General features: G+C 37.7%; 1 protein-coding gene across 6 annotated transcripts in view; it reads right to left on the bottom strand.

The window, feature by feature from the left end:
• CHID1 (chitinase domain containing 1) overlaps positions 1 to 27037 on the bottom strand; it is a 116671-nt gene that overhangs the window by 78202 nt on the left and 11432 nt on the right. For all 6 annotated transcript variants that reach the window (XR_009486901.1, XM_059849108.1, XM_059849110.1 and 3 more), the window contains exons 8-10: positions 19229 to 19321; positions 1454 to 1555; positions 78 to 233 (exon numbers count right to left, since the gene is read on the bottom strand). Coding sequence is in view for 5 of the 6 variants with exons in the window: in XM_059849108.1 (XP_059705091.1) it covers positions 78 to 233; positions 1454 to 1555; positions 19229 to 19321 (351 nt within the window). In the remaining variant the exon portion in view is untranslated. The remainder of the gene's footprint in view (positions 1 to 77; positions 234 to 1453; positions 1556 to 19228; positions 19322 to 27037) is intronic.

Below are 27037 nucleotides of genomic sequence, written 5' to 3'. Positions count from 1 at the left end.
AATAAGAATACTTGTGAATTTCTGATTTTTGTGAGGATATATCATACAGAAGTACTTACTATCCAGAGAAGTCATACCTGCTGCCAAGGATTGGCTCCCCAGAGGTTCCCAAAGCAGAATAGTCCATGCCATAGAAATTCAGTCCTAAAAGTATTTTATTCCTCCATTTTGAATCAGGATCCAGTACTTCAACACAAGTTCGTACCCAGGGAAGGGGGGAATTTGGACCAGGTCTGTCAAGTTAGCAAAAATCAAACAGGGTGTCAAAAAAGTACATGTTCACACTCAGCCTTCTCTTTTTGACCAGTGTAATTGCAAGAAGAAAATTTTGGCACACAAAAATCAGTGAAGATGAATCTATAATTCTATCAATGCTAAATGCACATTCTTCTGTAGCTTGAAGAGCTGATACACAAAACATGATTGCCCCACTCTTGACTTTTTGATTCACTTCTAAAGTGAAGGGACAGAGAATTCCTTCCTAGGGGTAAGAAAAAATTTCCCCTAGCCCATTACTGCTGGGCCTTTCACAGTGCATATGCTATGATTCAATGCTCTGTATGACTTCAGGTTTTTTTTTCAATGTTTTTACAGCAATCTGGCAAAATATCCTGGGACAAAATTGATCATTTACTTACAGAGGAACTATAAAATTAGTGACTGGTAAGCAAGGCAAGTTTCAATAATTGTGTAACACTTTTTTATGGGGAAAAACCTACAAAGTACCTAACAAAAACCTACAGGAAGAAAAAGAGTATAGCCTTACACACAGAGTAATTGAATTGCCATGTATGTAACATCAGGATATTGTGCTCATTCCATTCCTACCTCACTGGAGAGGAAGGCAGGCTTTCCCTCAAAAATTAACATAACAAAAGGCACTCATTAGCATGGTAACAGGAAGAGTATATCCCAGTCTGACAAATACCAACATCTGCTACTCCCTACTAATTATCTGCCTCTAAGCCTTCATGATACCTGTGCCATTAAAACTCAACATGCTAATACAACACAGCAAAGTTGCTAGGAACTCTGCTCATATTTAAAGGCAAATGAAGTATCAATTGTTCAAAGCTAATTTGTTTGACAATCTTATTATTATTAGTAGAATATTAGTGTACCCATCCTGCAGAACTGTGCTAAATAACTCAAAAAGCATTATTTAGTCTGGGAAAGAGTAAGTTATCCTTTTAAAAGAATGCCTTTTTAGCTGGAGTACAAAGTCTTTCGTAATATCCAAACCCCAGACACACATTGCTGTTAAACATGTACTGAGTTACCTGCTTCTGGACAAATTGTCTATTATAATTACTAATCCAGAACTTTAGTATCATACAAGTACAAAGCACTATCCGCTTTACTAGAAAAAAAATGAACTTGTACTGTGGATTTAGCAGACCTCAGTAGGAATCAGCTCCTTCAGTGACCTTTCTGATGTCAGATGGAGTCTTACCGATGTGGGGCTGAATAGTCGTACGTCATGAGACTGAAGCTGTCTATTGCCGAGGCCAACTGATCAAATTCTCTCTTTGTGAACATTCCTGGCTGGTTGGTCCTTTCAAAACAAAGCAAAACAGAAACAGGAAGAGATAAATTACAACAATGACCAGGCTTATTCTCTCCTTTGGGTTTCATATCATTTGATCACATAAGAAAAATCTTTCATTCTGAGGTGGCAAAAAAAAAAAAAAGTATTTCAGTGCTATTTTTGTAATAAACAGCTAAGAAAAAGAAAAAAAAAAATCAATGCTATGTAGGTGGCCAGTGGGAAGAATCATACTTCCACAACCCACTTACCAAATAAGTATTTCCAGCATGGCTGCAGTAGTGATTATAAGGGCTGTGGACAAATCAAATTGCCTTAGGTAGCAATCAACTGAACTCTAAAAGCTTTTACAAAACCTTTAATTGCTTGGGCTGTTGAACTGGCTTTGACACAAAACTAAGGCATACTTAAATAAATGGATGGGTGCAGCTGTTAATAGAAAAACAAACCATAGGTAATATTTTTATTGACCTCAAAAAGAACAATTTCAGTTTATACCATACTTAAGAAAGAAAACTTTTTTTCTTTAGACAGAAACAGGTCCATTTCTTTCTTTGGGCAGGGGAGAAGAAAGAAGAAATCCATTCTATGACCTTTTCTAGACAAAAGTCTAGTTACGCCTTCAGAACATCTTGGCATGAAATATGGAAAACCATTCTTCCCCCCCTTTCTTGCTTACTCTTGATTTACAAAATATAGACCTGGATTAATATCTACCTTATCTTCATGGGTGAGGGAGTGGGTATTTTGCCTGTTTTGGACTCAGAGAGGCTACTGACTTCTTTCAATCATTCAAGATGGAAACAATTATTTCACACAAGTTGCCAGAAAACATTGGATCTGTTTCAAAGAGAATATGTAATTTCAAAATAGCAGCACAAGCAGCAGAGCAGGCAACATAAGGCAACCTTAATCACATTGCAAAGATGGGACTGGACTAAAATGGAGAAGCTACTGCCAGAAGAGCCCTGTCCTCAACCAGAGGGCTCTGAAGCATGTTAACGTGAGACAAACAGGTAGAGAAACAGGATATTGTCCCAAATAATCTGGGACAGCAGTGTACATAGGGAGACATCGCAAAATAAGAGAAAAGGGGAAAAAAATGCAGTTTAACAGCTAAAAACTCTGTGGTGCATCTCTGCTATTTAAGAGGCAGACTTATAGGATTGTACAAGATTCCTCTAGAGAGCAGAGGAGAGAGACAGGAGAACCCAGACTTTCCCAATAGTAGCAGTAAATGCTACTTAAGCCTTGTCTAGGCAAGGTATGCTTTTAAAACCACTCACGTTCTGTCTTAAATGTAAAAACAAAAAAGATGCTCAGTGACAGATGCAAGTAATAAACAAAAAAAATCACATATTTTGACCTTTATCCCTTTTGGATTAGCGTGCAAATTCTGCATCCAACAATATGTGCTGCATGGATCACCAGAGCATAACAGTGTTCATTTATCAGTTCACAAGGACACTTTGTGTTCCACTTCATAAGGAAAGAGGTGAACAAAATGCAGGTTACAAACTAGGGCAGATTAAATCACATAACATGCCTGTCAGATTTTCAGAACCAGTGACATACTGGTCACAGGAAGGAGAAATTTTTTTATTTTAAGGGTTGTAACAGATTTTTAAAAAATCTTCACTTCTGGAACCTACTGGCGGACCTCAGGCTTTTTTTATAGTCATCTGCTTGTGATGTACTGCAATTGCAAACTGCAGTTGTTCTACAAGAATTAAAATAATAAATACATCTTTGAAACAATATTATGGCAACTTGGATGTCTGTGGGCAAAGCAATTTCCCAATGCAAACTCCAGCAAAACACATTTTCAGTAAATTGATTGTGATTACTCCTGAAGGGAAAAACATAAAAAGTAATTATAATGTGTATTAGATATTAGGGCAAGTTGGATTGCTTTATAGATTTAGCCAGGTAGTACTTTAATGAAATTTGCATGTGTAACTTAAGAAGAAACCCACAGGTTAAAATGGATATTGCCATCATTTTCTCCAAAGCAATTTTGTAACTCAACTACTTCTGTTACAAAGGAATTCCATCTGAGTGGCAAGGGCACAAATTTCCAACTTGGAACAAACCCAACAGCAATGAATATACTTTGTCCATTAACATGCAGTGTTAAAACAGCAGCACTATTCAAAAAAACAAGCACCACTCACTCAGTTCAATAAATAGTGAACTCTGCTCTAGTCAAGCATTTTGGGAAACTCCACTGGAACAAAACCAGGACTATTTGACTCATGCCTTTAGAATTGCTCTGAGTCAAGAAAACTGGCACTCAAGAATAAAACCCAAACAGTTTTTCAACTGCTATTATACTTCAAACTGGAGGTTTTTCAATCATTCTGATATTTATGTAAACTTAACTAAAAGGCAGTTATGTTCTACTGACTACTTTGTTGAGAAACCCAGCAAGAGTCTGGAAAGTCAGGAGATTTGGCACAGCATATGCAAAGTCCATGATAGTAATACTTTCCAAGTCTAATTCAAAAGCTTGTCATTCTTCTAAACTTTTAATACTATTTCCAAAATAGTCAGTGAAGTGGCAGAAGCTTCATCATAATTTATTAGCTCTGTACAATATGCATAGAATCACAGAATCAAATATGCTAAGTTGGAAAGGACCCACAAGGATCATCAAGTCCAACTCCTGACCCTGCACAGGAAAGCCCCAACAATCTCCCCATATATCTGAGAGCATTGTACAAACACGTCTTGAACTCTTCTCCTAAAGTTCCAACCTAAACCTCCATAAAAACAAAAAAAAAGAGCTCGTATTTACAGTTACCCTTGTTTGCTAAAACAGTCAAGCCTAAATCCCACTGTCTTGGCATAACTTACCCAGTTTGCTGAATATTTCCAGTCTGCTAAACTAGGACAGACTCCATTTTCACTTGGGATTATTTTTTTTCACAGAGCTTGTTTAATTTAAAGCTTTATAAAGAAGATTAAGAGACACAGCAAAAGAGATACGAGTGTAACAATTGAGTTTTCTCTGCAAATCTGCTCTTAAAACTTCCACTGGTCTAGAGCAAGCCAGGGCTCCTCTCAGCCCATTTGCAAAACCAGATCCAAACTCCTCTCCCAAGATCCTGAAACCCTCCCACATCTGGGAGAAGAATAATGATGCAGGAGGGGAGGAGAAGGAATGAAGACAGGATGGAGAAAGGATGCCCCAGGTGGCACAGCTGGTACCCCCAGCCCCTCAATCTCCAGCCCTGGAGTTCCAGCCCCCTGGATCGTCCCATACCAGGACTCGCTCCCTGGGGCAGCACTGTGCCATGGTGCAGGGGGACTGGGGAGGCCACACCAGCAATGGGCCTGGTGACATTGCCCTGACCCTACTGGAGCACAGGGCACTGGGATGAAACCAGATTCAGCTATGGATATCCTCAGAGGGTTGAAATTCCCCAGCATTCCTTCTAGTATCAACTATTGCTATTCAGCATCCACGGAGGTTTTCAGTAATCTGGATTGAACAAAATACATGAATGTGAATTATAATCAACTGAAAAACTGAACTATATAAGTTGAATCTACAACCAGGCCTGCTACTCAGTGGATACCCCAGTGAAACAGACACTGGGAAGAAAGGAAAGACAAGAGGACAAGACTGATTTTTCTGGGATTGCTGAAAACCATTGCATTACACTATTAACAAGAACCATACTTTTTTGTTTGTTTGTTTGTTTGTTTTAATCTGAGATACTTGAGGGTTTTTTACCATTAAAAAGGCCTTAAACTTACTCAGGCCTCATAGTCTCAGGTTTGGCTTGCACTATTATTGAGAAAGCACTGGAGTTTTTAGCTCCTTTCAAAGCAGTTTCAATGTGGCGGTGTAATATTATGTCTCAACCTATGCAATCAAGCATTATATTGCATTTTTATGTCTTCTTTACCCAATATGCTTTCCATGTTTTGATGAAAGAGCTTCTCTGGCAATAATAAATGCTCTGGTGAAAAGCAGATGCAAAGCTAGGAAGTGTTCAAACTTGAGTCATCACTCAACCTACTTTTCTGATTGACAATTCAGGATCCAAAAATTCATCTTACACTTCATGATCTACTTTCAGTACAGGGCATGTGGTTTATTTGCCTGGCAAGCATATTTCAGGCAGGGAAAATATCTAAGCAAGACTACACCAATGCAAAATACGAAGTGCATAAACAAATCTCCATAAGAAAAGACATGAAAAGTGTGACAGGTATCAGTTCTGTCACTTAAAGAGTGACTTGAAAATGCTCAGACACTGGTAATGAGGATGATATAAAATTCCACAGTAAAGGAAAAATCAAATTGTATCCTCTATCTCTTATACAATTAATAATTTAAACTAACAGTTTTTGGTGAATGTGTTTTCCTTGCTATTGAAAAGAAAAAGCATCTCTCAAAGAAATGAAGCTTTATTTTTTTCTTCTTTCTGGTTTGAAACAACCGTTAATATGGTATGATATTAATCCCATATATTTCAATTTTCTGTTTTCTAGAAAAATCTGTTGGATTCTATTTCTAAAATACCAGCCAAATGTAAACACCCACTTAAACTCCTTGGACCAACAAGATTTTCTAATGGATACAATATCTGTTCTTTAGGTATTTTTAAATATTTATTAAAATGTGGAAGAAATATGGACTTAGCTCCATAAAAATACATATCTGGAATTAATCTTAGAAGTGTCTGCCACTCCTGCTCAACATTTAAAGGATAAGGCACCATACATCAGGAATTCAGAGAGGTGGCTTTCTACAAAATCTCTACAAAAATTTCTACGAGTAGAAATTATCAGTGCAGGGAAATGATTAACATTAAGGATAGGAAACAGAGCATGAGACTGCTGGGTGTGCAGAAAGGGGTGGAAGAACAAAAGGACACTGCAAAGAAAAAATGAGAGTTCTCCTTTCCAGTTCATTGCTGATTTAACCTTAAGTGGACATTTCTTATTCTGTTATATATTTTCCTTTTAACAAACAGTAAAGAAGCTGCCTTACACAACATCCACAGAAATCCTTCCCATAAAAAGCCTCAGGAATACAACATAATCTTTACAAGTTCTCCCTTCAAGTAAGAGAGCAATGGCAACCTGGCAACCTGGCAGAACTTACAGAATGATGATTCCCCTGAGAGCATAAGTCTTATTTGCACACATTCCTGAGAATCTGTCAACATTTCCCAATGGCACACTGCCACATGTATATACAAAATCCCTATTATTGGGACAACATCACAGATCTAGAAGAAACCACCTGTTTTCCTTGGTATTTCCATATACACAGCCTAGAATTCCACAGTCCCTTTTTAGTATTCTATCTTTTAATATCTAAAATAACTGCAGGGGGGTTTGTTTCACAGCCTAGAATGTTTATTACCTGAATATTTCAAATTACATACAGTCGTATGTCTCAAAACTCCCAGTAATGCTTTAGTGATAAGTATTTTTGTAAGGTTTTGAGTTTGTAGTCTTTCATATTGAAAGACTGGAAAAAAATACTTCAACAATGAAAGCTACTTTAATTTACTTTCAAATGAATCTACATTCTCAATTACTTCTTGTCTCACTACAATGACTCTCAAAATGAAATAAGGAGAAAAAAGGTCTTTTAACTGACTGCTATTCCCTGCAAGTTCAAACTGCATTCTTGTAGGGTTACCTCACCTTCACCCTCCTTTATAAAAGAGAGGTTTCCTGTCTCCTCATCTTTGAATAGCCTTCATAATGGAAAACTGATTGATCTTCTGTTTCCTCTACGATTCTATTTCAGAAATCAGCCTCTCAGTAATGACTTAATTTTCTTGTCATGTATAATTTTCTGTCAAGCAAGTGTTTGCAAATTTTTCTTCATCTTGAGATATTAGTGGATTTCATAGCTCGTTGCAGGTAGGAGCACTACAAGATGCTACTGCATTTTATGAACACAGACCACTGAATTCAGTTAATGCAAAATCACTGAATAAAAATTCACTGTTTCTTCCTGCATGAAGTCTGTTCTACAGAAAATAGAAGAAATAGCTAAATAACTACCCTGTTCATCACACAATTATAAGCATTGATAATTAAACAGTAAAATGTGTAACCAAGTTCAATCTGAAACCGTTTCCTTTTCCAAAAAAATCCTCCTGACAGTTTTGTAACTACCCTTTCTCATTTTCAGAACTCTCAGGATGACAGCTCACTGAAGTAATTTTCCACTATCAGCACTTAGAAAAGAATTCTACATGAATCGCGGTTTCCATGGATGTTTTGCAACTAGATTTCCGGTGTCCTATAGATGTTTCACTTACACTGCCCTCTTACAGCAGGGTCTAGGGGAAAAATTCTTTTTATCTTCATATATCCAGCTACATATTTTCATGAAGTAATAGGAACCTGACCATTAAAATTCTATGCCTATCTCAATTTGGCTTGAAACCGGTAAAATGCCAAAGAAGTTTTAGCAGAGAGATGAAAAATGTAAGAGAAAAAGCTTACAGACACCTTATGACCTCATAAATCAGGCTAAAAACAGAATTAAGGTCTGTCTACAACAGCACTGTATGAAGCAGCCAAGTCAGCAACAGGACCTTGAAACAATACTCTTCAAAGCCATGAACAATAATTACAGATGTAATCCCTGCTGTCAAAAGAACATGACCATACTGAATGTTTAACCAACAAAAAAGAGATCCTCAGGTAGACAAAAGCAGATTTCTGCATAGTGTGGGATGAATTCCATGCAGCTGAATGGAGACTGTAAAAAGCACAGCATGTTCTCCATCTCTGACCTTTCTCCCTCAGTAAGCACATCCTCCCAGATCAAGGCTTTTGCAGAGATGCATGTTACTCAGGCATTTCAGAAAATGCACATGCTTACTGTAAATTCAAGTACCTTCACTAGCCTTTGAAATACAGATTTTTTTCTCAAATTCCTTTTTAAGGACAAAATGTTGCAAGAGGTGAAGCATGAACCAAACACAGTATCTGATCCTGTGGCCTACAAACCCAGATCAATATGACAAATCAGGGACTGTACATTTCAAACCCAAAACTGTCCATTGAACCACAATGTTGAGATCAGTCCATTTCAGGAGAAACAAATCACACAAATGCCAAGTTAGTATAAATTTCTCCTCCCAACTTTTTAATGTATTTAACAATCTCTGTACAAAAGTCTTATTCCTCTTAAAACAGAATTAAAAAATCAAACTGAAAGGTTATTCCATAAAACCAGTGTGATCACCTCTGGTCACATACACTCTTCCAGTCATGGTTATTCACCTGGTTCTACTCAGAGAACATTCTGCCAGTTTCACACACTAAAGTGCTGGAACAGATGAGGGCAGAAAAAAAAGCAGGAGGTTCCCTCCCCTCCCATTTAAAGCCCAACTTAACATCCCCGAATCTCATTTTGCTTACATAGCATGAAAGTTCATCTTATTGTTAATAGGTCAGAGAAACATCATCCAATGTTTCAATAGAGACAATAATTATAAAAGAATGAGCAAATGAGAAAGGAGAATTTTAATGGAAACACAACAGTTTAACAGTTCATTTGTAGTGAGTTGGAGAAGACTGAATATCCCAGGATAATTGCTTTAGTAAACCTGGGCTAGACATTAGGGAGAATCTTCTTAAGGTGTAGATAGTCTGGGAGTTCTGACATCCATTCATTTGTAGATTTTAAGAGTTTACTATATAAACTTCTAGTAAAAGTCATGTAATGTAGTTGTAGTTTCCTTTGACTTTTTAAAAATTATTTGTACCTTCCAATACTACACTCTACTACTATTCTGAATAGTAGCTTAAATTCAAAATTAAAAACCTGCAACCCTACTTTGTGCACTGTCTTTGTCTGGAGCACTTATTTCATAATATCAATGCTGACACTCAAATGCCTTCAGAGCAAAAGGGCTCTTTCCTGCCTTCAGAGAAAAAGGTCCCTTGTCCACAGAAAATATAATAATCTAAAATAAACAAACCTCTCTACTGACTGTGTTCAAATTTTCTCCGTGGCAAAAATTTCTTTACCAAATTCTCAGATAGGGAAGATTAATATAGGTATTTTAAAACCAACAAAGCCTAGACAGCTCAACAAGCAAGGAAAGAGTAACTTAGTGCTACAGATTCACAACAGAGAAGCCCTGGGAGTGGTTCTTTCATACACTCTGAGTGCTTCATATCACTGGGGGACTGTGAATTTTAACAGACTGACAAGTGAAAACTTGCTATATTTTTATCAGGAAGCAGAATGGTATCTCTGTACCTAATGATTTTTTTGCAGAACATTAAGGGCTGACAGTCTTCTTTAATACGCACACATCCCATCCCAGCCATTGTCTTTGCAGTCCTTGCTCTCAAAACAGGGAGAAGCATGGGCTCTGCTCTTGCCATGGAGTAGCCTACACAGTTTTCATGAAGCCAGACTAATTACCTGTGGCCCATCTGGTTTAAAGCAGTAACAGAAGTCAAGAAGGGGAAACATGCCAAGCAATATATGCCCTGAAAAGAAAGCATGAAATCTCAGCAGACGGCTAGGGACAAATAAGCCTGAAAACTGCTGTCCTCAGAACTGAGGCATGCTGGCAGATCAGTCACTTACAAATTTTTAAGTTACAATGTAACTTTAAAAATACAGTATATCTAAAACTCTGAAATCGACATAAGAACTACACATCTGACAAAACTAGATAATCTAACTACCAAATAAGAAAAAATTAATTTTGACATTTGTATTTATCAGTTCCATTTTTGGGAAAGTCAACTCATCTCCTTTCATGCTGTTTCCATTACATTGCTTCAGTCTCTTCATAGGAGCCATTTAAGAAGGGCTATGCACAAATGAACATCCACTGTGTCACCATTTGCTTCTCCTAATTTCCAAACTATTCTAGTGCCTCTCATGCCAGGGCTTAATGCCCAGGCAAGCCATGCTCCAATAGCAGAACATTACGCAAAACAAGCTCGTACTCTGGAACAAACAAGCCTAATTTAAAAACTCTAACACACCAAATGTAGCCTTAATTCCTCCTGGCATAAAATGCTCACCATTTTTCTTCTCTTTGTTTTTTGTAAAGTTTTCCAACTTAATACTGAAAGTTATGTAGTAATTGCTCTACACCAGCTGGCTCAGAATTGGTGGAGCTACAAATGACAGATATGCAGAGGAATACACTCCACCCTTTTTTCTCTTTGGCTGTGGTTAGCTGACCTACAGATTATTTCAATATTCTCCCCACTAGGAATTCAAAACCAGATGCGTGCACTTGCTTCAGAAGATGTCAGCAGAGTCAGACCTTTGTTGCATTAATTTTATATTGTAAGGTATAATCTTTAAAAGAGCCAGTTCTAAGAATAGATTTGTTCCTCTGGAGTCCTTTCTGAATCTATGCAAAATGCATGTGGATCATCTCATGGCTGCAGTCAGAGCCATGCTGTACTGAGCTGGCAGCCCAACAAACAGCAGCAAAACCAGGGAAGTCATCAGCAAGGGAAACAGATGTAGTTTAGAGCCATTAACATGCATCCAGACGTACTGTCACTAACAGAATTCACTTTAAAAAGAGATGTGACTGACAGACCTATACTTTGAGCCTCTATACAGGGAAAATACATGAGCCCAGTAGCATGACTGAGTAGGATTTAATAGTATTACCATAATTTGAAGACATTATTAAATTTGCTCCAGTAACTGTTACTCAGTAATCAGTAATAATTTCCTACTGAGTCTTCTGCTCCCCTCAGTATAAACTCATATCTCAAGCTGTATCTTGTGATCCAAATCAAACATATTATACAGGTTTTCTAATATGCAATAAAAATGACTACACCAGTCAGTTAGCCTAGACAGCCCTCTAAGAAGTCATTTCTGTGCCTTTTTGAGTGCTGAATTTTATGCACAGAATCGGATTACAAAATTTCTTGACATGTAACTGTACACCCCATATTCCTGACAGTCCCTTTTTTTTTGTTTTTAGGATACTCACAGGAAGATGGACAACTATGGGAACAATAGAGGGCGAAGTGTTATTACCAACTAGGCCCAACAATTATGAAACTTTGCATATTTAGCTTTCAGATTTTCCCTCCCAAGTCCCACTTTCTGTATATTGATTGTCCAATGCAGAGACTATATGGTATATACTTAGTAACTCTACAACAAATAAACACTATTTTTAGAACTGCTTACTTTTCTGGGACCTCATTTGTCAAATTGGAAAGAAAACTTAGACATGTGAAAAGCTCAGAAAAATTCAGCAACAATATTAGTGATTCCAACAAAATAAGATTATTATGACCAGGTTTCTCACAAATATTTTAACCTTTCATAATTTTAAGTATATGTATTGGTAAAGCAAAATCCTACTTAATAAACAGTATTCTACAAATTTGGTTGGTTTTCTAATATACTGTTATTTGACGTAATCTGGTAATTGGAAACTTCATCTGGAACAAGCAATATGTTTCCTGCTGGTTTGATCCAGCATTATTTACTTACCAAAATTTCAATGTTCTACTTTCTGTCCCACAGAGTTCTTTCAGAGAATGATGCTAAAAGTAAGTGACAGTTCCCATTTCACTCCAAAACAGACACATGTTAGAAGCTGCTTATGATTTCATTGAATTTGTTTACCATACATTATCATAAAAATTACCCTGCTGTTTACTTGTATATTCTACATCAGAATTGCGACTTGCCAGAAATACTTCTAAGGGAAACAGTGTGTATATATACACTGGAATAGCAAACCAACAAACATATCATTCTGTATACACAAAGTTATGGCAAGGCAATTGAATCTGCAGCAACTTCTAAAGATGACAGATTACTGATATCAAACAAAAATGTAGTTACAAGTGCCTGTTCATAATCAGTTTCTAGAAGGCCAAAGCACCTCTTTACTTTATGCAAAACACTGGTCAACTGTGACATCCATTAGGCTGAGGAAGTGTGAGGTTGATTAGCAGCTATTCATTGTGTGCTCTTCCTACTTTTCAATCAAATATGTAAGCATATTCATAGGGAAGGCAGAAAAGAGCATGACAGCACTAAGAGAAGGGACAACATGTCTACCCTCCTGCCAATCTTTCCAAGAGGCAGAGTAGCAAAACTAAGCTGGTATCAACTGCTACTGGATAGGAATAATGAAGACCGCATAGATTCTGGTAATTTTCATTGCACAGCAGCCCTACAAAGAAAAAGCTAAAGATACTTAAGACAGTACTTCATATCCACAATGTTTCTGCAGCAAGAATAAAGAATAAACTGAGTAGCTAAAATGTTAATTTTGAAGAAGCGGCAGTTTAGTGCTGGAAAATACTGATGATAATACATACCTATAGAAGTTTTAAGTAATAGGAAGAGAAGCTGTAGATTTTTTTTTTTTTCCCTTACATATGCAAATATGAAATCCAAAGTTGGGGATGCTTGCTGTATTTTGATGAGACAAGAACATACATTATGTTCAAGTACTTGAAGATAGAAAGAGGTTTGGATTCCTGTAGTTTTAAAATGAAAGCAGCTGCACCACAGCTGTGCATCTCAAGAAGTCAATAAAGACAGAAATTTTTTTCTAGAAGCTGTGAGGTTAAGTGTACCTTTTATCAGGAAGAAACATGTTTGGTTTTAATTTAAATAGTGCTTTGATATATGCTGTCAAAAACCAGTCAGGAGATAACAAATTATTCTAGCTAAACTGTATGCAATTTGCCAACAGCAGCATTTTTGGAGAATGCCACGAGGACAGCGACAGCTCCACTGGTTTGTTTACAATGTGCTTTACCCTTACTAATAATCTCCAGCACTGTGTCCCACAAGGCTGAATGAAACCATCTTGCTCACTGACCTCTGCTTTGTACTGGCAGGCATGTTATTAAAACACAGCTAAGAACAGCAGGTATTTTGCATACAATTACTTAAATCAAGGATCAAGGTTTGACATATCTGGTTATTATTATGCTAGACTTCATAAAATTACTAAAAGTATAAAGCTACTTTGTTTCAATTGTTTCAGAAGCCTCAGGTAACACAATCTCTTTCTAACAGTCTTCCATGCATTTTAATTATGATTGATACATAAAAAGCTCCAAAGTTTTAGAGATTTTCCAGCAAGTTTTTGATATTTTTTCTCAGATATGCAGCAGTAGCTACATCTGTAACTTTAAAACACTTAATAGTGACAAAGGGAGGAAGGTGGGGAAATGACAGAGGAGATGCAACTGCTGCAACAGGCAGGAACTTGTCACCACTGCCCCCTATCCCTTAAGTCACATGTTCAGTTGGGTGGAAAGATGACAGGGAATTTTTTGTGTCATGTGCCCTGTTTGTCTAAAAGGTTTCTACCTTTTAGGGAAGGTAGGGTGTGATTCCTGTAATCCATTTCTCCCTTGGACTCCTGGATACTCCTCAACCAATTCACCTCCTTGTGGAGGTCCCTGAGGGCTTTCCAGTTCAGGAAACCCCCCTGGGCAGCACTAGAGTGCCCCACCACAGATTATGCTGGCAGGGCAGCCTCTCACCTGAGCACCTGAGTTTACTTGTTTACTTCACAGTTTACTTTCTCTCATTTATGGATTCTGTACAACATCAAGAGATAATCATTTGTTATTCAAGGAGCAGCTACTGTCTTGTAGCCTGAAGAAAGGTGTGTTAAAAAGATATCCATCACACAGGGCAAACTGCCTAGTGCATATCCTAACCATCAAAATGTTAATAAGGAGTATAGCACTATATTATGAAGTGACACAACCAATGCCATTTTTACTTCTACTTTGCCCAAAGGATTATACTTCAGGGGATGAAAAAAACCCAAGGAAAGCAATCACTAACAAGCTAAATAGAGGGTTATTTAACACCGTGTTTAACAAAATGAACAGCTTTTAATGAGTGTATACTGAGACTTAACATATTTATATCATATGTCTAAAGTCTGTGATAAACTACAAATGCCAGGAAGACAATGTTATGCAGCCATGGATAGACTGAGAACCCCTGTGAAGAAAACACCATACCTACAGCTTCCAGGAACTTTTTGTCTTTGTTCTTTCTCACAATACAGCAAGAAACAGAAAAATTAGTGATGCTCCCTCCAATGATAGCTTATGTAAATAAACCTTATTTTCTTTACCCATTGTTTTCGTGACAGTAATTGGGAAACACAGTGGAAAAAATGGTTGCTGAACCTGGACAAAACATGCAGTAATCTAGTCAGATAAAATTCAATTTACTTGCAGACAGAAAAGAGTTACTATACAAAGTCTCACTTTTTGCTTTGATAATACATTTCTAATATTATAAAGAATTTAAGTGCAGAGAAACAAAATAACCAACCCAATGCCTACGACTTATGAGAGCACATGCAACCAAATCTCAATGTCTACTTGCCATATTTATTTTTCCCCCAACATAGTTATGCAAGTGCATATTTAGGCATAAAGGTAGTTCCCTCCAGCACAGCTATCCTATTTGGAAAGAGGCTTGTGAAATCAGTATAAAAATATTCACACATCTTTTCCCAGTATAATTTCTGCAGCACAATAAAACACTGAATTGCATGTACTTAAGGCAGGAATTTAATCAAGCCCAGGATTAGTAGGACCAATGGAGTTACTCACCATCAGCAATGGACAGAATATGCCAGGCTACCCACTGACCTTATAGACATGATACCAATAGTTTATACATGCATCAATGTCCATGCACATTAAAAGCAGTAAAATTCTAACTTTTTGAGACATTCTGTTGAAAGACAGAATGGAAGTCTTCAAAAAATCATCTGCTCTAGCAAACACTTAAACACCACTGCAATCCTTGCACGCCTCTTGAGACATCTGCAACTGCAAGACTCCAATCCACAAGGGAGAATTACATACACACACTTCATAAAGAATAGCTTTGGCTCCTGCTGTTCCTCTCTCTTCTAAATCATTAACATCTGCAGGAAAATCATGCAGGTCCTAGACATCAGGTGAATGAAAACACTATCTCAAATCTCTGTTTTCTACCATGAGAGCTCTACATGCATTCTCTGCGACAGTAGAGCTTGCTAGAGAGATTCCTGCCTCCTAATCAACATATGAACACATTCCCGACTCTCGATTACCCTTGATTATGCCAGCTCAACTGCTTCTGGTTAATGTTGTGAAAAGCTATAAAATGTGTGGATTTAAAAAGAGTGAAGTTTTCTTTAAGACCAGAACATTTTACAAGCAAACCAAAATGCAAAGGCACCACTGGAACCTTCAGTTACTAAAGCAAGGTCCGTTAGAGGATCGGGCTCACTTAGTGTTTGTTGCAAAAGTTGAATTTGAGAAGTTAAACAGATGATCCAACACGTTTTCTTCCTGCATCCCACACTCAATCTCATGTGCAGTGATGCATTTTCCAGATGGGTTTGCCCTCTGCAAACTGGTATTTTTAGCTCTTAAGTGTCTCCTTTCAGATAGCATTTGCTGACAGACTGTTTTGATCTTAATGCAGCATATCAAAAGAGTCTAAATTCCTAAATAAACTGCTTACATTTGACTATTCTCTCTTTAAATTTTAATCAGGGTAGAACACAAAAGGGACAATGTTTCAGCTCTTTACATCCCAGTTGGGTAGGATATTCCTCATACTGCTCATGTCTCCTTTATCAGTCTATTGCCAGCTGCTGAACTCTGATATATCATTTGATTCTTGATGGTACTTATTTCCATGCCTTTTGCTGTATTTTTGATTAACAGTCTGCAGTGATTCCCAAAACTAAAGAATGTAAGATGCAATAAAGCACACTTTCAACCATGTGGAAGTGTTCAAACCCTAAGTGAATTCCAAGACACGAGATAGTTAATACACAATAGATGCTTTTCAGTTCAAGCCTTGTGTCCTATAAATCAAATATTTTCAAGTACAGCTGCTATCCAAAAAGTCAAGTAAGGTAGAAAGAAAATTTCAGGATTCTGATTATTGATATCATTAAATCCAATTTATTTCTAAGCTTTAAAGTACACATGGCCATTGTGAGTGTTTTAGGATGTTTCTGTAAGTTATGAATCTATTTGCAACAACCTATTTACTCAAAAAATTTGTGTTTTTTCTAGTTAATGCAATAAGAACACACACATGAAAGACACAGACAGGTGGCTTATGTAAGATTATTGATTGAAAATAATGTGATTAATGAATTCTCCTGGGCCATAAAGGTTTATGGATAAATCCCAAAGACTTTAAGAATGCATAAAGATATATATGATTGGTTTAGAGGAATGAGACTTTCAGATTCTTTTATATAAACTACAGCTGTTATTTCTCACAGTTCCTCTACAAACAGACCATTTAGGAACAGGCATGTAAAACTCATTTCAGGTTAAAAGTTGTACTTTAGATAGGGATGCACTATTAGATCTGGATAGATTAGATCTCTATCCAGATCTAATATTGCATCCCTAAATCCCAGTACAGAAGGGTTTCAGAACTGTGACCTCATTATTGTGTCAATATTCAGGACAGCAGAAGGCAGCAATGACAACACAAGATTCAAACTTCAGTGTAGCGTTCAACAGAGAAATAGTCCTGAAAGACAGTTATCTTAAAAATGCAAATTCTGGTCCAGGCAAAACGTGTTTAAGAATACAGGTTTTATAGGTTTTATAGAGGCTCCAACTTGTTTAGGGACTTAGAAAAAATAGACTGTAGAGCCCCACATGACTTACAGAAACAAAACAGACTTAGGTCCCTCTGGCTGACCTTGGTAATGTCAATAGGTATCACAATGAACAGGAATGTTGAGGTTTATGCTATTCTCTACTTTCTCCCTACCACCAACAGCAGAAATGCACTTCAAACGTGAACACTGTTTATAGCAATTACTTAAATTCTACCAGAGCATGCATTAGCATTTTAAAAAGCATCTGTGTGATTCAGTGACTGATAAGGCATTTTAGAAAAATGTTTTGAAATGTTCTATTTTGCTTTACCTGTAATAGACTAAAACTAATAGCAACAGAAAATTACTTTTTAAAGTAACTATCAATTGGGATGAGATGTAGGACGTAAGAGGGCAGCATGAAAGACTGGGATAAATGACAGCCAGGAGATAAGACATAATAATTTTGCATTATTTTTGATTTAACTATATCAGAAATAACTCAAAGTACTTGTTAGCACCACTGAAAAGTCATGTGATGCAAAGGCATACCAACACACAATTTTCCAGATAAATCTGCAAGAAATTAGAGGATTAATGATCCAGAGCCAAGGTAAAAGCATAAGTGCTTGAGGGATATGAAGGAATCTCCTCAAAATGCAGCTAGGCCTTCAGTCCTTTAAGTAAAGTACTCTGCATAGGTAATATTTTACAAAACTGTCTACTTTACCAATTTACATGGAATTTATTGTTTTCTTTTGCCACAGTCTTCAACACATTGTTTCTCTCTCTCTGCCCCACACAGAGAGAGAGAAACAATGGCATTAAACTAGCTACTTCTTGTAAGCATATAAATCAGTTATAGCAGGCAACAGAAGAAAATGTAAAGAAACAAGAAGTAGCCTCAAGTACATACTTTACAGAAAAAATACTGCAATCACATTTCCTGCATCTATTGAAGAACCAAATTAGGTAGATATTGTTCTGGGCTTACAGTCTTAAGATGGTAGGAAGTACCTATACTCAGGAATTGATTTGGATGGGGTTACATTACTAACCTACAGAAGAAGTGACACCACAGTTATAAGGCAGATGCTAACTGACCTCAGCACACAGACAACCTTTTAGTCACCTGCTACAGGATCCCTGAATCTTTTCAGCCAGATGCATTTAAGTCTGCACAGATAGCTGTAAGCAGAAATGCTTGATTTCCCCAACATGCTATAGGATCTCCTGGTAAAACTCCTCAAAAACTTGAAGTCATTGCAGAGAGAAGTCCAGCCACAGGAGCAACATTTACCAGACTGCTGAGACATTAAATTTTCTCCGCCTTTTTGGCACTTTGAAAACGAATGTACACTGAAAGACGTGACAGCCTACAAGAAGTTCAGGAGGCTGTACAATGCTGTCCTGAAACTGTGCTGTTGAACTGTCATAATCTGTACTGACTGTGAGCCTATCCATACTGCTGTACAGCCCAAAGTAAGAAAAATAAGAAATTGTCATATTTTTCATTAGCTGTCTACTGACTCTCATTTGAAAAAGTACCTAAAAATGCTTCTCTGTTTGACTTGCATTACTGCATTTTTATATGCAGGCAATAGGGTTGCTGAATATCTTGAAGGAAGAAAGGAAACTTGTGGGGAAAAACAAAATAATCTTGCATTGCCAACTATGCAGTTGTTAGCCAACTGTGCACTTGCAGCTGGGAAAGCCAACCACATCCTGTGCTGCACCAAGGGAAGGGTGGCCAGCAGGTCAAGGGAGGGAATTCTGCTCCTCTAGTCTGTTCTCATGACACCCCAGCTGGAGTGTGGGGGAGAACAAGGTCCAGCATAGTACCTCTCCTTGTTGGCTCCTTAACACAGCAAAAATTAAGAGGTATGTATGAATGGACATAGTTACCAAGACTATTCAGTGCAACATGCAAGGAGAAAGGACTACCAAACAAACCCAAATAATTTCTTCTTTTAAACTGCACAGCTTTAAACGAAGCTTTGAACTTACTGTTTATCAGGCAAGAAAGTATTTCTCACCTGGAAACTGCCATCTAAAGAGGAATACTCACCCTGCTGCAACTGCAGGAGGAATGACCAGTATGAATTTAAGTTGTGCTTCATGCAGAGCTTCAGAAAGGTGAATGAGCAAGTGAATCAACTCCCTGAAACAGAAATATACTGTTAGAGGTAAAGGTAATAAAACTGCTGCTATATATTGACAAGAACAAGTAACAGTTGCAATAATTAAGAAGATGCAGCTGGCAAGAGAGAGAAACACAACTTGTTGCAAATTATCCTAACAGAAAAAAACAATTAGGAAGACTGATTAGGTTTACTCTCTTTAAGGACTACAAACACTGCACTGCTTGAGACAGTCTTAGTTTTATTGGAACTGGTGATCTGATCACCCTGGGGTTCTAAAGTGTTTCCTAGTTTTATCTTATTTTTCTAACTATGCATTGCTAGCATGTAAAACAAGCCAGCATACTTTATCAGAGCAGGCAATTTCTTGAGGTCATTTTTGGTGAAAAGAATTAGATTAATAGAAGAACCAAACACTGTTCTGAAGAAGCAAATTTTGAAGAAAATAAAGTTGCCACTGTGTTGCTGCACACAAGAATTTGTGAAGATACTTTCACAGCAGAACATGCACTCTTTAAGGGATATTTCTGAGGCCTGTGTTTAGAAACGTTTCTTCTACTGGTTCTTTTCCTGTATAAGTAATCCTTTTGTTTCTCCATCCTTCACTGTATACCTACAAAGTACACGTTTGACAATGTCATATCTGGAAATGGCATCTTCTGTCTGCATCATTTAAATAAAGACTTCCCCAAAAGCTGATTTTCACATCCATATTCTTGTTATTTCAATAGTAAAATAAACTTTAAAATTCTTATGCAAACTGGTTTTAGCACTCCTAACTGGAAGGTTGATCTTAATAGAAAACCCTTTAAACTGCAGAAGCTAAGCTGAATGTCATCTTAAGAGGAATCCAAGATTACCCTAAATTTGCACTACAAACATGGCCCTCCTGAGTGCCTTTCTTAAGTCATTTGATTTTTCAGAACAAAGTTAACTTTCCTGTTTTTCACCTGGCTACGAAGACCCACAAATACAGTCAGATGATATTAGTACAGAACTCTAGATCGGTTTAGGACTACACTTAAACCAGAAATAAAAAGCAACTTCACCATCCATTCCAGGAGGCTGAAAGTGCTTAAGCTGGAAAGGCAGAATTGACAAAAGCCACCATCCAAGCTGTTTGCCACACTTAAACTGAATTAGACCTGAACTTTTAGAAACAACCTCTTGGTACTGTCATGCCTTTCAAGGCAGTATAATCCTAGAGATATTCTCCTGAAGCTATTGCTCTTCTATGTAATTATCCATCACAGTGATTATGCTTGAAACACTATCCAAAGGTAACCAAACATTTCCATTTTCCCTGAAATGGTTTGATACCTGATGAAAACTTCCTAGGGCCTACAAAAGCCATTACTCTCAAAATCCTGGCAAACAAACAAAGCACGTTTTATCACCTTTCCAATACCAGCAATATTTTGTGCTTACAATTTGAGAGCTGGCTGTGCTGAACAGCCCTTAACAATGAACTATCACACTGCCACCTATATTTCCCTTTTGGGGAAAGACATGGGATTACAGGAATCAGCTTTTGGTCTGTCTGCAGCATGTCCTTCTACCATTCTTGCTCTAGGAAACCAACAGCTTTCCCCCCTGTTACTTTACCACATGCATTCCACATAAGGAGTGTCACTATTCAGACAAATCAACTATAGCAAAGAAGAATCCTTTTCCATAGGAACATATTAAAAAATTACAACACTAAGCTAAACAGACATTTATTGACACAAACATACACATCTATCACAACTCCCACATGACATAATCTTATCAAAAACTATAATCAGTATTAAAACTAGGTAAGCAAGCTTTCCCACTGATTTGTATCTCACGGCTTAGTGACCTTTTTAACTAATTATGCCTGAACTACAGCATAACTCAACCTTTATTAGATGTCAGAGATGCTATATATAAGATAAATTTGACCAAAAAAACAATTCCTCTCGCCTTGAGATTATTCTGCAGTGTTCTTCAGTGGGGATCTCTTCTCTGCCTGGCTGCCTTTGTTAGCTGTAGGAGCTTTGAGAACTCTATGCCATGCAAAACATTTGCTGACTTTAACTCTTTAGAATATGAGGGGATAAAAAGAAGGGCGGGATAGGATGAAAAAACCTAGCATAGGTACAGAACAAGATAACAACTTTTCCATTTAGAAACAAGGTTAACATCCTCACTCCCATTCTGCACAGGCAAAAACTGATCCACAAAGGCAGTGACATACCCACAAAACCACTGACTGCACAAAAAAAGTATTATTTTGAAACATACAAATGTAGAACCATAACCTACAACTGTAAACACAGGACAGAGGTGGTGTAGACCACATTTGTGGTCTGAAAAAGGGGTGGGAATGCAGTTTGAACACATTGTTGAACACAGTGGGAATGCATTGTTGGTGAACTCGGGACTCTAAAACAGGCCACATCTAAACAGCCACTTCCTACCCTCCCCCCACAAAATTCAATCAGTATTGATCTGGCTGAAAAATAATTACCATCACCTTGAAGGAGGTCAAGAAGAAAGGACAGCTGGACAATTGCAGATTTTTGCTCGAGAAACCCAAATTAGTATCTATTCACTAACCTGTCAAGTCAGGGTTCTGAGTCCTGAAAACCTTCTGGCAAATCAGGCACTATTAATGGCTAAAGACTGAATTTAGGCTCACTTCCATGTACTGGCCAAGACAGATGAAGTAAATCAAATGTGCACTTTTCCCTCTCCTCCAAAGAGCAATATCAGAACATTCATTTATTGTGCTATAAATGAAAACTTTATTGTGTCCCAACAGTGTTTTCCAGTGTTTTAAATGCAATATTCTCCAATGTTACCATTGGCAATTTTGAAAGAAAAGCTACTGACATTTTAAATATAATAACGAAGTACAGGAAAGTAGGAATAGAACCAATCTTTCTAAAAAAGCTTCATTAAATATTTACCAGACACTTCACTACAGTCAAGTTTAACTTCAGAGTAGCTACTGCAATATTGGCAGCTTTAACATTCCATCTTGAGCTAACTAAGGTCTACTTCATTCATATTATTTCAGGCCTGTTCTTATCACTACTATTTGGTAGGTCAGTTTTCCAAGTGTTTATGATTTCAAAGTATCTTGTCCCCTATAAAGTATGCAGACCTCCAAATTTTCATTACCCATAGTTTGTGGCAAGCTTATTTTTCCAAAAATCGCCTTTTGCAGCATTGCTGGTCTACTGTGTTTTGAACACCTTTTTTCTGTTGTAGAACAGTTTACTTCAGTGCACAAGAGTGGGATGTCAATGCATTTTAAAGGCCTTGCAGAAGATATAAAAGGATTTCATACCCTTTCCTTCAGTTACACTACCCTTCAAAGCTCTGCAGCTTTCCAACTTCAGCCACCTTTCTGCACAAATTGGGAGTCACTGCTCCCTAAAACTTATGCCTTGTCAAGAAAATTGGACAAAATAAAGCTGTCTACTTGAAAAAGAAATTGCCCTTTTCTGCCATTTCACTGCCTACTTAATACCAAGAAACTGGAGTGAATTATGGCAAATCTTTGATTAATAGATTAATTTTTCAGGGACTAACATGAAGGATACAACTACCAGTAGAGTTTTTCCTCCCATACTCCCACCAACATTAATAAGATGCCTGAAGGTCATCTTCTGCATAGAGTGACAAAAAAAATCACGTTTTTCAGATTGATTCTGTGTGATGGCAGTGCCATCTGTCAAGTAATGCTGGACTGATCAGAATATTGTGTGCATTTTTATGTAGCCTGTGAGAGTATTATGAGTATATTATGCCTTTTTCACAACATATCCAGGTCTCTGGAGAAAAATAAACCCACTCAGTAAACCCACAACTGAGATTAGTAAGTGAGACATGGTCTTGTCTAGCTGTTAACTAAATAAGGAGGAGAGCCTTTGCATGCTCACATCTCTCAATATTTCTGCCATGCACATTTCTAAACTTAAATGCCATAAGATGAATAACTTGGAATATTTTATTGCAAAATCAGGCAAGAAACTTTTAGGAAAAAAAAAATTATTTAAGAAGTAGGTTTAAACTATAAGAAACTGCAAACAGGTTAGAATTGAGGTATCATCTGCATAGGATATCTCAGCTCATTTAGATTTCTATTAGGAGACTACATTCCTATGTGTTAGGGTAAGATGTGGGCAGCTGAACCCTTTTTCACTGTGCAATTATTGCTAGCATGAAAGGAAGCAGCATCAGTTAGATGCAGTCTTTCATCTCCCATTAAATTTGATGTCACTGTGATTTTTATATTAATAATTCTATTCCCAGAAAACACAGGGAAGAAGTAGGCACCAGCGCTACAGAGGGTACTTCAAAGTATCTGTATTAGACATCTGCAAGAGCCTGAAGTGGTCACTGTAAAGCCCCCAAAACAGGCCCACACAGACATATCAAAGCAATTCAGGTTCTTCAGGTGGAACAGGTGTTATTCCAAAATTAAGAACCTAAACAGAAGACCCTAATGCCATGTTAAACATGTGAAAGTACACACACCATGCATTGCTGTGTAGGACTCGAGGCACCAAGGCTCCTATGTGAACAGCCAGAGAAGAGGCTGCTGAGGATATCTAACATGAAAGCAGGCAGAAACATTCAGGCACACAATTCTCTTATAAAAATTTATTATGTTAATAAATCAACATTTAATGAATATGCAAAATAAAGCAGCACAAAGGACTTATACAATTTAAGACTTTAGTCTGCTAAGCATTACAGAACAATTCTATAACCCCAAACCAGAATGACTGAAAAATTTTTTGTTCTGGGAAAAAACCCAAACTAGTTTGAGTTAGTTCTGCTTAAGACAACATAAAACAGAAGGTATTTAGTGAGCCTGAAACCACAGAATTTCATGTTTTAGTGGATGCCAGCAACATAACTTCTTAGCAACATTTCACCTCATCTGTGATGCCAGCTAGAATAAACAGGAAACTGAAGACTCTTAGATAACTCCTTCGGCCTCAAAGGAAAAATTTTCAGTCATTTCTAAATCCAAAATTTTTCATCCATTTCATTTCTAAAGTCTTGAGGTTGAGTACCCCAAAAAATAAAGTTTTTCTAGAAACATGCAAAGGGCTGAGAGAGAAGTGTCAAAGTTTACCTAATTTTAAAAGTGCTCAGTGATCATAGGTTCTTAAAGAGGCTGGTCACAGGATTTATGTTTTACTGAAGAGCTAGCACTGTTACCCTGTTAGGTGAAGATTCTTACATAATTTAATCATCACAAAGCTTTTAAGCAATTTTTAAGCCCCAATGTAAGGGAGAGCAAGTGTTATGAAAATGCCCATCCAATATTCAGGTTCAGCTATTGAAAAAAGGTATCTCATGGGGACACTTACTCACCTGAGGTCAACTGAGAAGAGACCTTCAGCTGCAACTAATCCAGCTTTCTGATATATGAAACAGTTTTTAAATCACAGCCCAGTTTCTTGGTGAGTTAGGACACTAATTATCAGGTTTTCCAATACTTTTGCAGACTCACCTGCTTCTGAGTGCACTCTGCTAGAAAGTATCACTGCACACACTGCACATTGTCTTCAGAGAGTGGATGTTGATTTTGTAGCTGAAACACTGTATCAGGCACAAACATTCCATAAGCAAATCCCCCCCATTGTTATTTTAACCTGGATAAAGAAATCTGTGCTGTATCAAGTGTTCCTGCACCACTATAGCAGTGCATTGGATGGGATCTCAGATCTTTTCCATAACAGTTAAAAACATCACAGGAATAATTTCCATAGCTTTCCCCTCAACACAGATATATGAAATATATAGAATAATTGCGTTCCATTTGTTAATTTAATGGCTAGGTATGACTTAATTTAGGTTTTGAAAAATGAAAACCATAATGATTCTCTATGAAATACTTTTCCCTAGATCGACACCACTGCTCTAACATTCAATAAAGCAAGCTGAGAGCTGCAGGGTATACATTTTTATGCACCTGTGTTGAGTTTCAATAACCTGTTGATAAATGTTTACGTGAGATTATTCCTTGTATGTCACGAAAAAAGGGATTTTTTAAAAAATTTTATTTTAAACTAAAATATGTTCACATTAAATAACATGAATAAACTCTATTAGCTAGGCAGGTCGCCTTGCATTGTCAGACTGCTCTGAAAGCAGCAAAAAGGCAAAATATCTGTTCCCAGGAGCATCATTTTCATCTTTTGTCCCTTTAACTAGAAGCAGGTTAAGTTACTTCCAAGCATTTGACCTTGAAGCATCTGAGCCAGGAAAGCCTACCCTTAACCTAACAGTCACAACAGATGTTTTATTTGGAGCATGCACAAATACTGTCCTACAAGCACTTCACCTCTCCAAAGGATTAGGGTTCATCGCTGTGCTGACATCTTCTGCGAACTAATCCCCACCTTTCCACGTTCAAGAACTTGCTTTACTACCGGTGTTTGCCACTTTCGAAAGACACAAGTTGAAAGAAGATCAGGCGTGATTCACGTTACAATATTGCCACGCTGTGGGCTAAAGGAGGCATTGCGCTGCTCAAACTCTTGTGACAGGAACAAGAGAAGCAAAAGACCACCCATGCTTACCCAGAAAAAACTCTGCTCTGCTACTCAAAATGGAATGAACTGATCGCGAAGTAACCACACTCAAAGTGCAACAAAAATACAGGCTTGCCAACGTAATAAATTTACTTAATTTTGCCCCCCAAGATCTGTTCTAAGAAGTTGTTCCCTCCAAAAAACATTATTAGGGGAAACTCCTGGGCACTGGATAGCCAAGCCATTGAGTTTCAAAGCTAGTGATAAGAAAACACAATCTCAAAATGAAGACAACGGTCCCACAACTTAGAAGCATCATAAGACAAAATTACCATGTAATGATGTGAGTCTCCTACATTCACAAAACAGCTGTAACTGCACACTGAGCCCAGCTTCAGCTTTCTGTCTCAACTGGCATAATTCAGAATGCTGCAAGCCCAACCCAAGGCACTGTTCAACTTAAACACCCTAACCATTTCTAGGGACACAGCAATAAATGGAGGAAAAAACCCACTGATGAGTTTCCAATGAAGCACTTAGATCAGGTCTTGAAATGGAAGAAAACCTGCAGTTCCTAACTTCTGTTTCCTTTTATGCTTTTGTGGCAAACAATCTCACATTTAAGTTAGGCCAATCCTTAAGTGTTGTTCACAGAGGCCACATATGATTACGCATTAGTGACTCAGAGAAAACCATTATACAGAGTGAGAATAACCCTTTCCTTTTCAGAAGTCATGGAAAATACTTCCCACTCCTTTCTATGAGTAACAAACAGATAGTGAATGGAGATGGTGCTTCACCTAAATAACACTCAGGTAACTGAAGGCTGAGGCAACTAAACAGCAGTATCTCCTGTAGTACTAACAGTTTTTACAACACCAGTTTTTCATAGAGTCCTTCTGGACAAAATGTCCAGCACGTTTTGTTAGATAAACTGTGCTGTGGAAAGGGCCCTGGGGGTCCTGGTCTGTGGGAAGTTGAATCTGACTCAGCAGGGCCCTGGCAGCCAGGAGGACCAACCCTTTACAGGAAGGCATCAGGCACAGAATCACCAGCCAGAAAAGGGAGGGGACTGTCCCCTCTGCTCTGCACTGGGGCGGATTCACCTCGAGTGCTGGGGGCAGTTTTGGGTGCTACAAGATAAAAATGACATAAAGCTATTAGAGAGTGTCTAAAGGAGGGCCAGGAGGATGGTGAAGGCCCTTGAGGGGA

The sequence above is a fragment of the Haemorhous mexicanus genome, chromosome 6, assembly GCF_027477595.1.
Source record: "Haemorhous mexicanus isolate bHaeMex1 chromosome 6, bHaeMex1.pri, whole genome shotgun sequence".
In the NCBI taxonomy this organism is placed as follows: Eukaryota; Metazoa; Chordata; class Aves; order Passeriformes; family Fringillidae; genus Haemorhous; species Haemorhous mexicanus.
This window is presented reverse-complemented; position numbering and strand designations above follow the sequence as displayed.